Genomic DNA, 16,342 nt, shown 5'->3' on the forward strand with positions numbered 1-16,342 from the left:
ATCTATCTATCTATCTATCTATCTATCTATCTATCTATCTATCTATCTATCTATCTATCTATCTATCTATCTATCTATCTATCTATCTATCTATCATCAAATTTCTACTGTGAAATTAAAAAACAAAACAAAACACAACACAAAGATCATCAATCAAGTTGTTAATCTTCCTGTACAGTATAGTGTGCTTCATTCCTGGCACTCCTCTCATCATGTGGATTATTCTCTATCCTTTCTCTCTTCAACCCCTGAACTCTTGATCTTTAGACATGACTCGTGACCCGACTCTGATGCTACGTTATCGCACAGACAACAAGCTTATGGCTAAACCGCTTCCTGTGATGTATGAGCAGCTAGATCTGGGAATGCAAACACTGCTCCAAAATTATTCGTGAAGAAAAGGTCAAGGTTGAGGTTAAAAAGTGGGTGTAGATTTTGGGGGTTGGTTTATGTACCTAGATAGATGTATAAATGTGAACGTGTGTGATGGGGAGAATGGGTGAAGGGGAAAGAGGAAATAGGCTATGTGGGTGTCCTGGTGGCTCACTTAGCAGAGGAGGAGGGAGACGTACCTTATAAAAAATCTGGGTTTACATCTGGCCTGAGGCTTTCATCATATGTCCTGAATTTAGTTCAGGTGTGTGTGCATGTCTGAGTGTGTGTGTAATTTGATTAGTCTGTTCCTTTTATTAAAAATAGTATAAATATTCACTTTACTTTTATCAAGGTTTTAGGTACTTTTAGGTGAAAGCTTTTTTAAGGATACCATTTAGGTCAATATAGAGAGCATCATGCTTACCTCAAACATATGACCTTGCTGTCTCTGCAGCCAACCTACTAACGTCTTTACATTTTTAAAAAGTTTCTTTATCTTTGATTAATATATATTATTTATATTATTTACTGCTGTCTTTAAGACACTGTCAAATGGATTTATAAAAACAAACAAACAAGCAGCTATTCTAGTCTAATCTTAAACAATACACAACCACAGATTTTGATGAAAAAACTGGTGGAAGAACTGAACCACTAACAAAAATATTAAAACAAAACCAAGCGAGATAAACGAAATAGTGGAGCTTAAACAGCAAGAGGCAAGATGTAGAGTGAAATGTAGACAAGCGAAACAAAGACAAATGTAGATACAAAGTTAAAATAGAAGCCAACCTTGGATGGTGCGTTTGAAGAAGGCCTTGCAGGCCTCGCAGGATGCCACTCCATAGTGGTAACCTGACGCAATGTCCCCGCACACGAGACACAGCCTCTTGGGCATGGAATTCAACATGTACTCGCACTTAATTTGTGAATCTTCCCCAATGGTTGATGAACAGTCCTCATAACGCTTTGATCCAGGGCCGCCAGCAGGTCCTAGGGTCCCTGCGTTGGAGCCATAAAGGCTTGGGGAGTCTAAGCCATTGGGGTGACCGTTCATCGTGGACGAATATGAGCCTGAGGCGTCGCTGGAGCCACCAGGGGAGTGATGGTTTAGACTATCAGTCAGGGAGGCAGGACTAGACGGCTCAGTCTTTATATAAGAGGACGGACAACTGGACTCAAGGTGGCGCTCCTTACTGGACATTCTGCAGAGAAGCCTGAGAGAGTGAGACAGAACAAGAGGGGAAAAAACATTACAGGAAAATGTTAATATGAAGAAAGATAATCATGAGTGTGGAAAGTTAGGGGCACTGCATAGGGGAAGGGAGAAATGTAAAGTCATATTCAGCAATATTTAATGACACAAATATATTGTGGTTCATTGGGGAAAACCACATTCATGAGAGTAGCGGAGCGGCATCTAGAGTACCACAAACACATCCCCATCCACGGGGCCAAGATCATCCGTCACCCTCCAGTCAATAGCAGCGTGTTCTACATGAAGGTAATCAGTAAGCAGCTCCTCTGCTGCTCAGTCATCCGAAAGACAGCACATACACAAAGAGACATACATTGTCATATTCAAGCACAGCTTACAGTCTAAAAAGTTACTAAAAGCTGCACGATGCAAAACAATAAATGTATGCATATTTTGTATGTATTAAATAAAACTCACTAATCAGAGCCAGACTATCACTGTAGTACTATTCTTACATTCTCCTTCCCTTCGTATCTCCCTCCTTCCTCTCCTGCTTTTCCTTCTTCCACTCCCTAAGGAGGCTGGTGTCTTGTTAATGGCAGTTGTAATTAACGGCTATCTTCTCTCTGTCCATATCTCTCCATCCTTCCCTTTGTCTACCTTACTATCTATCTGCCTCTCTCCCTATCACTTTCTATTCACTCCCATCTCTGACTGTCTCTCTTTCTCTGTCTCTGCCCACTCTTTCTCTTCCTCTACGCATTACTACTCTCTGTCTCTCTAACCCTGCCCTCCCTCCTTTCTCTCTCCCCTTTCATTGTTAAAGGCAGAAAGCACAAAAGGGGTTTTTAATTAAGGCAGGATGCTGCTAAACGAGGGGCTTCTAAAGTCCAGTCGGCCTGTAAAAGATCCCCGTTCTACAGGGACCCATAAAACACAGACAGTGCCTGGTTGGAGAATGGGGAGCTGTTCAGGTGGGGGAATGAAGAATGGATATAGACAGGAAAACAGAAAGGCAGACAGGCAGACAGCTAATGCAAAAGACAGACAGAATGGGGAAAAAAGAGTAGTTGCAGGACTGCAGTGACTGATGATTGTCTACTGATAAACAACACCTTTTCTTTTAATTTGCATCTCGGCTTTAACATGACTGATATGCAGAAAGAAGGCCTGCAAAAAACCTGCAAACGCATTGTAATGTAGGAAACACTCTTTTCCCCTGAAATTTTCCCGTTCAAATGTGAATTGACATTTATGATATAGAATGCTTTGGCCTTTTCACCTTTTTCATCATATATTAAACCCTTGCTGGAGGTTCTTTTAATTCAGTGACTCCATTTATCGTGGGTTTGCGGTATTCACCAGTGTCTATAAATCCATTTATCGGATGCTAAGTTGGGCCTTCAGTTTGGAAAGAGGCTGACATTGTGAGAAAGGTTTGGACACAAATCAAGGAAGAGAAAATTAGGGATAGAAAGAGAGTCTATGGAGACATATAGAAGGAAAGGCAGAAGCACAGACAGTATCAGGTGGTACAGAAAAAAGTGTAAATGGAAAGGAAAGAGATCGCAAGAGGATGTCTATGTTCTGTGTCTATGGGATGAAAAACAGTGGTGACAGAAAAAGAGAGTAGAACCATTTAAGTAGATGATGTGATGGTGATGATTTAATCTCTCCTTTCTCACTCTTTATGCTCTTTTGTGGCCCCTCCTTTTGACCGTCAATCCCTCTGAGTACCATTAAGTGAAAGAGTTTAAGTGCCAAAAGATCTCAGGCGCTTTTTTCCTTCTCTCTCAAATTCTCATCTATCTATCTTTCCGTTCTCCATTCCAGTTTCTTCTCCCCCTTTTTCCTCTATCTCGTCTTTTTTCCCCTCAGTGCTCTCTCGCGCTCTCTAACTGTGCTTATAAATGAAAAATAATGGCAGTCGAAGGGGGAGGAATAAAAAAGAATAAAAAAAGAAGACACGCATGCAGAGGAGAGGAGAAGAGGAAAGAAGATTAAGAAATCACAGCCAGTGCGCTGTGCCGAGCGAGAGGTTGAATGCATTTATGTATGTATGTTATCAGTATAATTATGGTGCTATGTAGCGATGGCTCAGTGCTGAAAGAGCAGTCTTATTGTGCTTGTCTGCTCTTCAGATGAGTGTGAAGAGAGAGAAGGGATTGGGTCTCTGTTTAATCAATTCTTTAGGTTTTTAGGTGTTTAAAGAAATGTAAATAAAGTGGAAACAGCTCGAATGTGTTTGCCGTTCTTTGCCTTTATTCAGACAAGGCTTAAAGATGTAAGCAGCGTTTTATGAGATGATAACAGTAAAACACAAGGAAGCAAAGTAATCACATTTTGGTATTAACGGTTCTGCTCAGTTCCGTTAAAGAATACGGTTTTAACGTCATTTTCTTTTTGCCATCTTTAAGATTTTGATGCTCGTGATATTGAAACCTACAAAGTTACAAATATAGTCAAGTAATTAGCACATAAGCTGATTGCTCTATATTGAACAGCACTATGTATCATGTACGGCAAAAAAGAAGCGGTATATCTTATAGCATAAAATAATCACTTTGCACTAACAAACTTACTGCATTTAATGTATTTTTTGTATATTTTGTATAATTTTAGGGAAAATGGCTATGGTATCAATGTTTTTTTAATGCAACAGTAAACAAACAAACAAACAAAAAAGATTAGCAAATGAGGTTGAGTGGATTTATTTAGGTTTATATTTTAGCAGTAATGCAAATTATAAAACTGACCATTTTTAAAGCGGCCAAAGTCGCTGTTTAGTTCTTGCAGACACTGAATATTCTATTTAGGTGTCTCTTATTGAGGGAGACCACACCAGCACACACACACACCAGCACATACACACACACACACACACACACACACACACACACACACACACACACACACACACACACACACACACACACACACAAAACCGCGCTTTGCTTGTATCCATTTCCAAGTCGATCCCTGTCATTTTCTCTCTCTTTTCAGGCCTATTTCTTTTTTTCATTTCTCACTTGAAGGAAGGCACAGTTACTCATAAAAGATGAATATGTGGAGGCATGGGGAGGAAAGGAAGAAAGGAAGAAAGAAGAAAGAAGAAAGAAATGCTTTTTTGTGTGTTTTGAAAGAAGGTGGGCCACTTTAGTATGACAAGCTGTCATTACAGTGGTAGGGTGATGCAGTGGCCTGACAACTGGCGGGGACAAACATACAATCATCGTATTAGAGAAACTACTCTCTGCCTTGCTCTGTGCTGTTTGCTGTGCGCTCCTTTAGTCTGTGTTTCTGTGTGCACTTGCACTGCTTTATTATATACAATCTTTGAACAACTACCTCGCTAGATGGCAGCCATAAACACAAACTGATCCTCAAACAACTAAACTGTTTTCACCCACCCCTACTGGGCTGAGGATCATAATAGCAGAAGAGAAGAGAAGAGAAGAGAAGAGAAGAGAAGAAGAGAAGAGAAGAGAAGAGAAGAGAAGAGAAGAGAAGAGAAGAGAAGAGAAGAGAAGAGAAGAGAAGAGAAGAGAAGAGAAGAGAAGAGAAGAGAACTAACATCGGCTTGTCACTACCAAATCAGATAACTCTCAGTTTGTTGATAACTTCTCTGATTGTCTGGTTGCTTATTTTGCTTGCCCTGGGCTCTTCTGTCAATGTTTCTAAAGGGCCGGATCTCCGAAATAGCATTACTTAGTAAAAGTATTACCATAACAAGTGTCATGGGAATTTAAAATGACAAAGCTGCATTTAATTATACGTTGCCAAACTTTGGCTTCGGATGGTGTAAAGATGTGATGGCTTTCACTGCCTTACTGCTTACAAAACATATCTCCAAAAAATAAAAAGCAAAAAAACCCCAGCTAAAAATAAGAAGAGCAGAAGAAGCAGAGAGAGAAACAGAGAAGAAGAAGTGGGAGCAACAGAGACAGAGCAGGAAGAAGTGCTGACAATGTAGCTACCTCGGCTTGGCTAATACCTTTCCATCACACCAAGCATTGTGCTCTCAATGCTGATAAGAACACACAGTCCAATAAGCAAAAAGGGGGGGAAAAAAAAAACAGTGAGAGAAAACCTTACACAATTCTATCTAGATGATACCAGCAATGCTTTGGGAGGGAGAGGAAGTGAAGGAAGAGTGGAAGACATAAAAGAAAATACATTGAATTAAAGAATGGAGTAAGGAGGGGAACAGGAGCAAAAAGCATTTACATTTACATTGTCATAGTCAAATGAATAGAATGATTTCATCAATATATTGAATTGCTTTTTCAACACTTATACTGTTCAGTTTGTTTTTCTTTCTCTCTCTCTATTTTAAACAGTCTCCTATCTTTGGAGGGTTGTTGAACTCCATGTCAGTTAGTTTGATACAGTAGTGAATATGTTTTCGCAAAAATAGGAACACAACAATTGCACACAGCAATTTCAAAGACGTAGGTGACCACTCTTATGCAATTACAAGCAATGACACGTCCACTTTTTGCTTTGTGGTGGCTGAAATCATGTATCGGTCACGTACATACAGCAAAATCCTGTGAGTCTAACGTTGAACCTGTGTTTTATGTTGTGCATTCTGCAAGATAACTGCATAGTTTAAAAGCAGCGAAATAGAGCTCAGAAAAAAAAAAGCTATGCGTTGTTTCAGTGTGGGTTTATGTGTGTGGAATCACAGTGTGTGGGTGATTATAGTTGTTTTCAGTGACAAAAATGAATAAAAGACAAAATAAAAACTCCAACAGCGACAGTCAATCTAAACCACTCTCCCTCCTACTGGGCTCTTTCCCCTCTCCTTTTTGCTCCTTTTAGGTCTCAATCTCTCTCTGTCGTCGTTTCTACTTCTCACACACAAACACCCCCTATCATTTCTTGTCCGTCTCTCTATCCTGTCACACAAGATACACACACACACACACACACACACACACACACACACACACACACACACACCAGGGAGCAGATCAATTGTTACAGTGTTAGTCAGGGCAGGAAACCTGTAATTCAGTTCATTGGCTGCAGAATAAACCCCTGATTACATACAATCAATTTGACAATGGCTAAAACACATTCTGCCCGATGGGCTGTTGGGCTGTAAAGACTGGCAGAGGAAAGGAAGTGTAAGTGTGTCTATATTCCTGTGTCTGTGATTGTGTGCGTGAGAGTTTAGACACTATGAATTCTAGTATGAATCTAAATGTGACGGATGCAAATACATGGTTCACACGCAGTGTTACAAAAAAGCGAGAAAGACTTAGGGAGATATTCTACTGGGTCTAAAGCTGTAGTCTAGAGAATAACACACGCATCCCTATGTGATTGGAGAAGCATTGGGAAGCAAAACACGGCGGGTGTTCTCAGCCTCTCTCCATTGATTAAGAATTATGTACTTTTCAAACTGCAAACTTTTCAGGAGCATCATGTTGAGTCTGCTCATATAAATACCAGTTTTCAATCATCAATGTGCAGACTTTCAGTTCACCATCCGCTCTCCTCGTGCTTTTTGTTTCTCGTCTATTCACTTCTTTAATGACAAAATTTCAAGGGATTTATACAGAGTCGTGTGTACTCTGCATAAAATACAGTCTATTATTATATATAAAGATGAAAAAAAGATGTAAAGAAGGGGAGCATGTTCAGGGCAACAATGGAAGTCAGTGCACCACTAACTCGTGTTTGTGTGTGTGTATGTGTGTGTGTGTGTGTGTCAGATGGGAATCTTGATGATTTAGGTCATTTTCTTGTGGAGCATTGGCTGATAAGTATGTTGCTGCCAGGCATTATCTCTGTCACCATGTCTCCCGTGTCTTTCTCTCACTCCTTCTCCCTCTCTCTCCTCACCTTTCTGTTTGCCCCTCTCTCGCTCCCTTTCCATCTCCTTTATCTTTTGTATGTCATTGTATTTGTAAGGATGGTTGTCTACTGTAAAAAAGGTTCTTCAAATTTCTAAAACGGCTCATCTTCATACAGTGCACAGTGGGCCACTAATTAACCATATCAAAAATATTTATTTAATACATAAATCACTGAAAATTTGATGTTTATTTAAGTTCTGTTGTTGTATTTTATTATTTTTTTATTTCATATTATGCGCTGTGAAATCTGAAGAGTAAAAAGTACTGTACACATCCTCTTCCTGGGTAAAGTCTATAGGAGATATTGCATATCTCTCATATATGCGCATAGTTATTTTATTAGTTGAACAATATATAAAATGAATTCAATGCATAAACGTACTCATTCACACTGCTTGTTCAATCGATATTGAGAATGCTTTACTCAGGAGTGTCAGTTTTATGAAATGTAGGCTGGCTCCTTTATAAAAGAAAGGTCATTGATCAAGGTTAGCATTCTTCTCTCTTTCTATGTGTATGTGTGGATTAGCAGTGTTATCACTTAGCATTAGGTGCGCAGCAGCCCTTCCAAACACTTACTGACACTTGCTGTTGTCACCAACACACATGCACTGTAGCACGCGCCCAAACACACACGCGCACACTTAACTATCAGTGTACAGTGAGATGTACAGCTCTCCTGCTTTCTCTCTCTCATACAGAGACAGGCAGAGATCTGGGCAAGGCGCCACATCAAATCAAATTGAGGAAAAGTATAATAAAAAGTGTTTAAAAACAAAATATGCCCCATCGGATTAAAAGCACATTATATTAAGCAGATGGTGAAAGAGGATTTTCACTCTAGTAAATATGACAGGGCTTTCAAATGTGACACAGGAACGAGCCAGTGAGACAGGAAGGGGAGGAAGGGAGATAGAGGCAAGGAGGGGATGGGAAAAGAGCACAGTGCTGCAAAAGTAGGGAGAGAGAATGTGTGTGTGAAGTAAAATGGTCCTCGATCTGAGACGGAATAAGGGAAAAAAAAGTGTAATAAAAGGGAAAACGGAATGTGGAAGAGGAGAGGAGAGGAGACACAAGTGAGTAGAGCGTCAAAGCTGCATTCTTTAAGCAGATCAGATTTGGGGAAATTGGGCTGTCACTACAGGATTGTGATGATTTACACCTATCCATCATAGGGTGTGAGAGAGAAGCAGAGCCAGAATATGTACAATAATCCACAGCAGCTGTGAAAATAGAGAAAATCAATCCTAAGCAGGCACCATCCAACGTGTGCGTTTCAATGTTTACTTCAATATTCCACAAATAATACATCTAGACAGATTATATTTAACCTTACACATGTAATACTACTTTATATCTAAATGCAATGACTGTTAAGGATTCTCCCAGTTCATTACTTTTACTTCTGTATATTATCACTTTACTTCATTTATACTGCAAAAAAGAGAGAAAGTGATAGACTTGAAATACCCGACTCCAAATTCACTAAATAAAAATGTGAAACAAGATTCTTTTCACTGTAAATGCCCATTTTGACCTGCCACAAGCTGCTGTTGACACTCGTCTTCAGAGTCTCCTGGCCTGTTCTTCCCTCTCTCCCACCCATGCCCTCTATCCTCCCCCTCTTCCTCCCCTCACTGCTGGCTGATGCACCTTACAGTCTCGCTCCTGGACCATCTGTTAGGGAATCTAATTCACATCCAGTCATAATCAGGTTTGCTGCAGTGCCCACTGTCTTTCGCCATCTCTGTCTCTCTGTCTGTCTCTGACTGCTTCTTTCTGTCCACTTCACACTGCGCCTTTGTCCATTTTCCTTTAATCTGGAACCTTCATGAATGTCTTTCCCTTAAATGTCATGTATTTGAATATACTTTACATTCAGTATAATAGGTATACAAAGCTCAAAACTGGCGTAAATCTCGCGAACTGCAACAAAAAAGGGACATTTTCTGATCTTGTCACTAAGAACCTTTTTCTTTAAAATGTGGCTGTATTGTTTTTAAATGACTACCCAGTAATGCTTTTTGCTGCAGCATTTTGCAGGATTCTTACTTTTGAAACTTCTTGCAAATTACTAAGATTTAAATACTGAATCAGCATATCATTGGTAAATATAAAGAACGACATGCTCCACTTAAACAAGATTTTAAATGTGTATATCTATGTGTGTGTACATGTGCATGTTTGTCCTTGATTGAGAATAGGGCGAGTCGAGGTGAAGAGGGTGGAAGTTAATGAGAGGTGAGTGTCTGAAACCCCCTCTCTCTTTTCCCCTCTCTCGCTCTGTCTCTCTCTCTGCTCCTGCAGTAATCCTCTTCTATAAATCTGCAATCCAATCAGCGTTGTCCACACTTACACACACACACACTTACACACGCACACACACACACACACACACACTCACGCACACACACACACACACAGAGCTTTTGGGAAGCCCATCTGTGTGTTAAGGCAATCTGCTTTATCATTATGATTACATTGGGCTCAGTTTACAGCACAGTGTGTGTGTGTATTCAAGCGCACTCTAGCTGCCTGACATTAATCACATTCCCATGGTTTGATGGCCTAAATAAAAAGAGGAATAATATTGTTGCTGTCCAATGAAAACTGCAGATCTCCAAAAGCATTTAAGAAATTTCTTTAGAATTCAAAAAAGTTTTAATGCAAGAAAAGGGCCCAGAAAACTTCAAATTAAATTCAATTTATTTCTTTGCTTTTTTTGTAGAGATCTGTGATATGAAAAAAAAGTTATTCTAAGAGATAAAATAAAAACACTGCTATAATTCTAAATTCATTTAAATTCATTTCTAAATATTGTCCCTTCCGAACCTGGATTTCTTTCATTTTCGGTGTGTCTGTGCTGTTCAAGTGTGTGTCTGTGCAAGTGTGTGTGAGAGAGAGTGCATATAAATCACGGCCAAATCCCATCAACACAGTTGGAGGTCAGATATCCTAAGGAAGTGTTCCTGTGATCTTATAGTGCATGTGTGTGTAAGAAAATGTGTTCCTTTTACTGTGTAAGTGAAAACTTGTGTGTGTATGTGTGTGTGTGTAGGGGTAAAGGTTCAACTGAGGTAAGGTGACTTTTACCTTAATATTTAGTGTTAGTACTTTAATATTTAGTGTTAGTACTTTAATATTTAGTGTTAGTACTTTAATATTTAGTGTTAGCTTTTTAAGGCCATTTTTTAAAAATAAACTATTTTCACTGGATGTGTTGGTTTGTCACAGATGGACATGCATAAGAATAAATAATAATAAACTATAACAGGTAATGAATTATGGCTGAGTTCAAGTGCTTCAGATTTAGAGTCCTGGTATTCCTGTCCCACAGATACGTCTTACTGGGAGGGACACCGTTCTTATGGTAAGTTAGGCTACCTGCCGTGAGAAAGGACTACTCTGAGTTCGGTTTCAGGAGAAATAAAATTCTAAAAATTTAACAGAATTGCAAATCCCCAGATTGTATTTGTTCAGCACAAGTCTTGAGATAAATCCTCAAGTTGTTAACTTCACAGTGCTGCCCCCCACCCCACCCCCTCCCGTAGTTAGGGGATACTGTTATGTCATTGTGTAGGCTTGGCACATTTGCGGCAGCCGAATTCACAATAACAATATAATTTGCAGTTTGTTTTGAACCATAGAAGCGAAATAATGCTCCCCATTTTGGAGCCTAGTGTGTCTCTATCCATGTGTACAAATGTACTGTGTGACTTCAAGCCACGGACTGACTCCATAGCCCCTGGCAAACCTTTACACCTCTCATCACCAGACTTCACTGTCTGCCAACACACTCACATTGTGCTACTAACACTCCTCCTGGTGACTGGCCGAAGGTCTGCGTGAGAATGGCTTGCCAGACCTCTAATTGGCTTGACCCAGACTAACCCTGAAATCCTATTGGACTAAAACTTCCCAGTCTACAGCGCACACGGGAACACACACACACACATGCATTTAAAATTAAAGGGCTTCACAAGACCCTAATAATGCACTAATCAATATTGTTCCTAAAGAATGTGCAATAATACAACAATAATAACAACATAATAAATCACAGTAATGTTCATTTAAGATAATTATGTTAGTCAGTGAGATCTTGAAGCATAATGTCCAAAATCCAGAGAGTGAAAACACGATCTGGAGAACAGACAGGCAAAGTTTGGGAAACCCACTTTTGGTTACACTAGGTTCTAATATAGCCTATTTAAATTAAATACATATTCAGCTGTTTTTAAAGTGAAATAATGTACAACAAGTAACACTAAACACAGTAATAATACACTTATTTGTTTATACTAGTCCAATACCCCTGAATTATATAAATTATATAGAAAGCGCATACTTACAGTTAAACGTTCGCTTTCAGGGCATGTCATGCTATCTCTTATCCCGAGAAACTTTCAAAAGAGGAGGAGGAAGGATATGATAACGTTTGTCTATATTTAATGCGTCACACATTTCCTGTGTTTAAACATGAAACAAGAAGCATATTTACAGTATAAGCTCTAAAAATAAAGCAAGACAGCCTCAGCAAAACCTGCCCGGAACAACATAAAGTCAGAACTGGTTTTGTTGGAGAACTTTAAAGTGAAATTTCACTTTGGTTGAAGCTTTTCATGCGTTCAGGTTTGACTGCACATACAGATGGCATGGAGAATAATTGTAATGGTAAAAGAGAATGTCCTTCAACAAAACGATGTGATTTAAAGCCTCTGCACTGCGACGCATTTGCACTACTGAAGTGTCCTTGAGCCACAAGTTGAATCCAAATTCCTTGTGATACTCTATATATACTAGGGAAAAATATTCTCATTTTAGTTGCACTGTTTAATCATAACATATAGTTTACAGTGGATTTGTATGTTTTCTATATTGTGGCGTTTAAATGAGAATTATTTTTTTCCCAAGGGTAGGGAGTTGGGGTTTCCCAAAATTTGAAATAAAAAAAGAGTAGATATTAAAGGCTTGGTCGTACCATGGGGAACCCCTTCTTGATCCCAAACGACACTGAAGATCACCCTTAACTTGGATTTATAGGCAATTATTTAAAGAAACCGATAGAGGGCAGGTAAAAAAAAAAAAGATAAAAATACAGAATACTGGTGACACAAACAGTGGAAGATGGTTTGTAAAGCTGATAACATAAAAAGTGTTGTTAAAAATGTAAATTACTTCAAACTAATTTAACAGATAAGGCATATGAATTAAAAAAATACACAAAGAAAGACACACATGCACACAACCGTTCTCCCCACATTTGAATAGATGGTGGAGAAAAGTTGGTTCTCTCCAAATAGTCTCAAACATGCACACATCCTGACCAATAAAAACTGGCTTTTGATGTCTCCAAATGCTTGCCTTTTCTTTCTCTTCTTCCGAGGTTTATAGAGGTCAAGTGTGACTTTTGTAGAAAACTCAACGTAGATTTATGGATTCAGTCACTTTTGTTTTGCCCTTTTTAAGTCATTCCCCCTTTCTTCTTTTGTGTCTGTGGTCTTCTTGTCAGTCTGTCTTACCTGGGGTTGTAGAGGGCATGTGCGTCTCTCATGTGGTTGGCCTCCAGTGGATCGTAGCTCTGGTGCATTCTCCAGGCGCCAGCGCCGCATTTACCATAAGACGACTTGGAGTTATCTTCACTGCTGCTGTTCACTAATGGCCCCTTCGATAAGTTCATTCTGTAGACAGAAGCAAAGTGAGAAACATAAGGATGGCGCTGACAATACAACAGAGAAAAGTAGGAAAACAGCAAGTGGGACTGTAAAGCGGAGACATGGCTCCTATGTGTTGCGTAAAAGCCATAAAAACTATCTGATGACACTGAAATCAGTTGTTCAGGGGCAATGGTAAAATAACAAAATAAAACTTAGGAAAAAAAAATAGAAACAGTGACAAGTTACATTTTTGTGTGTTTCTGCTTTCTCAGTACCAGAATCTGAAAAGGTTAAAGCGCTGTAGAAAACAAAACACTACTAAACTAAACACAAAATCTTTTTCATTTTATTGTTTTAATAAAATACTTTCTTCAGCTCAACACAGTGACAAGCAAACAAAAATGAAATGGAAAAACAAAAAAAATCTTCAACACAAAATTACAATTAAGTGGATGACCACTGAATTACAGAGCGCGCTTGAAAGGGCACAGTAACAGGCACACATAATCATTCAGCCCTCAGTAAACATAAGAAAAAAAACGATTATGATTTATGCAACTGCAGAGTTAGGACAGAGAGAGGCAGAAAAGAAAAAAACATAAATACACAAAGAAAGGTCCAAGATTTACACATAGGGCAATTTTCAGAGAGCATCTCAAGTAGGCAGAAAGATGAGAAGCTCTCAGACAGACGCACAGGGGACAGATCAGAATTTTAAACTAGTACATGAGACTTTTGTCCCGAGTTTTACCAGTTTTAACCTCAAAAAACCTTTTTAAATGGAGGAAATATAAAAGTAAAAGCATCAGAGGAAGAACTGCCATCCTTCAATCAAACCCAGTGCCGTCATCAGAAGCAGGGCTGTCGATGGGGTGATAAGGTCACCACAGGCAACAGAATCAAAAGCATCCCTTACAAAAACAATTAAAAAAAAAGAAAAGAAAAAATTACATCATGGCTGGGCTTGTAATAAAATGATCTGAATGCCCTACTTTTAAACTATCGGGGGAAAATGAAGCGAGGGAAGTGGAAGGAAAAGCAGTTTCCTACCGGTGGATAAAATCGAGAAAAAACAGATACTAATTCAGATTTGGTAAACTATGAAAGAAAACATATAGTAAGAAATTAATCCTTCAAAAATAGTGCAAAGATCTGAAGAGGTGCTTGCTTTTGAGCATTTATGCTTTTGCTTAATGAGAGCGATTATAATAATCACATCTGCTAATACTAGCCCAATTAACCTAAGACTAATTATTGATTTAATATTAAAACTTTGCCAAAGAATTACAGAGCTGAAGCCAACTAATAATTTCATCCCAAACATGTAAAAGTAGAAATCAGGGAGCACTTTGAGCTATGCATCGAAGTTAAAAGACAATGAATAAAATAATCTTTCTTTTTCAGGTCTTTCTTTAAATTTTTTTTACACTGTGACACTCCTGTTTGTGTGTGTTTCCTCCAGCAAAGTGTATCGGTAAACAGAGCAGGATGTTGGTATGTGTCGCAAACTGATAGACACGTGTTTACCACACAAACAACCGGCACATACGCACGTGTGTCTGAGTGTGAGATGTTGTCCCCGCTGTGGGTTCCTGTTTATGTGAGGGCCACATAGACAGGCAGGTAGACAGACCAATGACTTGTCTGACAGCCATCCCTCTATCCATCCACAGAGCTGGGTTGGCTCAGTGAGAGGTGGAGGGCCAGGGTGTGTAATATGTAGGTTTTAGTTCCACTCTGGTGAATAGAAGGAATCGATATCTTTCTGCTGCTGCTGCTGCTTCAGACACTTATTGGCTTTGGTTGCAGTGTCACAATGCTATATAGACAGCCAACTATTAATTCTGTTGTTTTTTGTTTTTGGGTGGAGGTGGTGGTGGTGGTGGTGGTGGGAGAAGTGGTTCTGGTGTGACACCAAGGACTAAAGTATATCCACTATGAGGTGCATGTGGTGCTGGGAATTATAAACCATTATAATCAATCAAAAACTTTCTGGCCGAACAAGTAACTCAGGTTTGCGGCAAAATTCGATCACCTTCTCCCGATCCGCCCGCTTACATTCTGAATTAATATTTTCTCCCTTGCCCACCTGTGTGTGCTAACACTGTGACCAAAGTACCCCAGATACTTTGCTGTGGGTTGCAAGACTGAAGACGAGGGCCACTTCTGACATCTAAAAACCAGACGGCGAGGTGATTTACTTTTATTTTTAATGACGCTGTAACAGCTTTTTTAGACAGGGGCTGAAATCAGAGAAATATATTATTATATTTAGGTTTAAACCATAAAAATCACGAACCACGAGAAATACATCTGAAAAGAAAACCCGAGTTTACAAAGTTTTATGATTAGTCTGTATTATGATATTTTAGAGAAACCACAAAAAGCTCTGTCTGATATTTGTATTAACCTGGACTAAAACTGTTTAGGATTACCGAAAGAGATTCTGCTTTATCGCTTTATAACCACATAATCTGATTTTCCTAGTTCTTATTTCATTTCAGAAGAATGAAACTCATTAAAAAAAGCATCTTAAAGCCAACAGACAATTCTTTACATGAGGCGTTTTTTTCTTTTTAAAAATTTAATTCAGCACATGTGAATCGTATACTAAAATAGAAACACAGTACTAAACATATGTAAAATGAAAATCTGAATTTTACACATTTTACATTTTTTTTAAACATCATCAAATAATAAGTCAATTGAAAAATTAAATCCCACAAGTACTCATATATGTAAGAAATAGCTCATATCATAAATATTTAAATATGCATGTAGAGCAAAGGAGAGAATAAAAGAAAAGTGCAATGTATGTGATTCTACCTAACCTATTTCACGCTCCTGTCAGTACATGTAAGCAGCACAAGAACCAGCACATGCAGACATACTATGGATGTGTGGCGGTGTGTGTGTGTGTGCGTGTGTGTGTGTGAAAGCAAGGAGATCGTTGGTGTCTTTCTGATGCTCAGTGACTCGCTCATGTGTTGCTGGCCCATCTGTGAACAGAATGACCATGCCATGGTATGTGTGTACATATGTGTGTGTGCGTGTGTGTGTCTGTGTGTGTGTGTGTGACATGGTGATGCAGTGATTGATGAGACAGTTGCCATTCTTGCTAATGCAAAACGCACCTATCCCTGAAGGGAGCAAATGCCACAACACTCACACACACACACACACACACACACACACACACACACACACACACACACACACACACACACACACACACACACACACAC

General features: G+C 39.1%; 1 protein-coding gene across 9 annotated transcripts in view; it reads right to left on the minus strand.

The window, feature by feature from the left end:
• Positions 1 to 16,342, minus strand: part of esrrga (estrogen-related receptor gamma a) — a 162,220-nt gene that overhangs the window by 47,984 nt on the left and 97,894 nt on the right. For 8 of the 9 annotated variants that reach the window (XM_042214267.1, XM_014340141.2, XM_042214261.1 and 5 more), the window contains 2 exons: positions 12,963 to 13,121; positions 1,168 to 1,592 (listed from right to left, as the gene is read on the minus strand). In XM_042214267.1, the coding sequence (XP_042070201.1) occupies positions 1,168 to 1,592; positions 12,963 to 13,120 (583 nt within the window). In that variant the 5' untranslated portion in view covers position 13,121. The other variant, XM_042214270.1, reaches the window with a different exon arrangement.

Source organism: Haplochromis burtoni, unplaced genomic scaffold (assembly GCF_018398535.1).
Source record: "Haplochromis burtoni strain Fernald_Lab_line unplaced genomic scaffold, NCSU_Asbu1 Contig_11, whole genome shotgun sequence".
In the NCBI taxonomy this organism is placed as follows: domain Eukaryota; kingdom Metazoa; phylum Chordata; class Actinopteri; order Cichliformes; family Cichlidae; genus Haplochromis; species Haplochromis burtoni.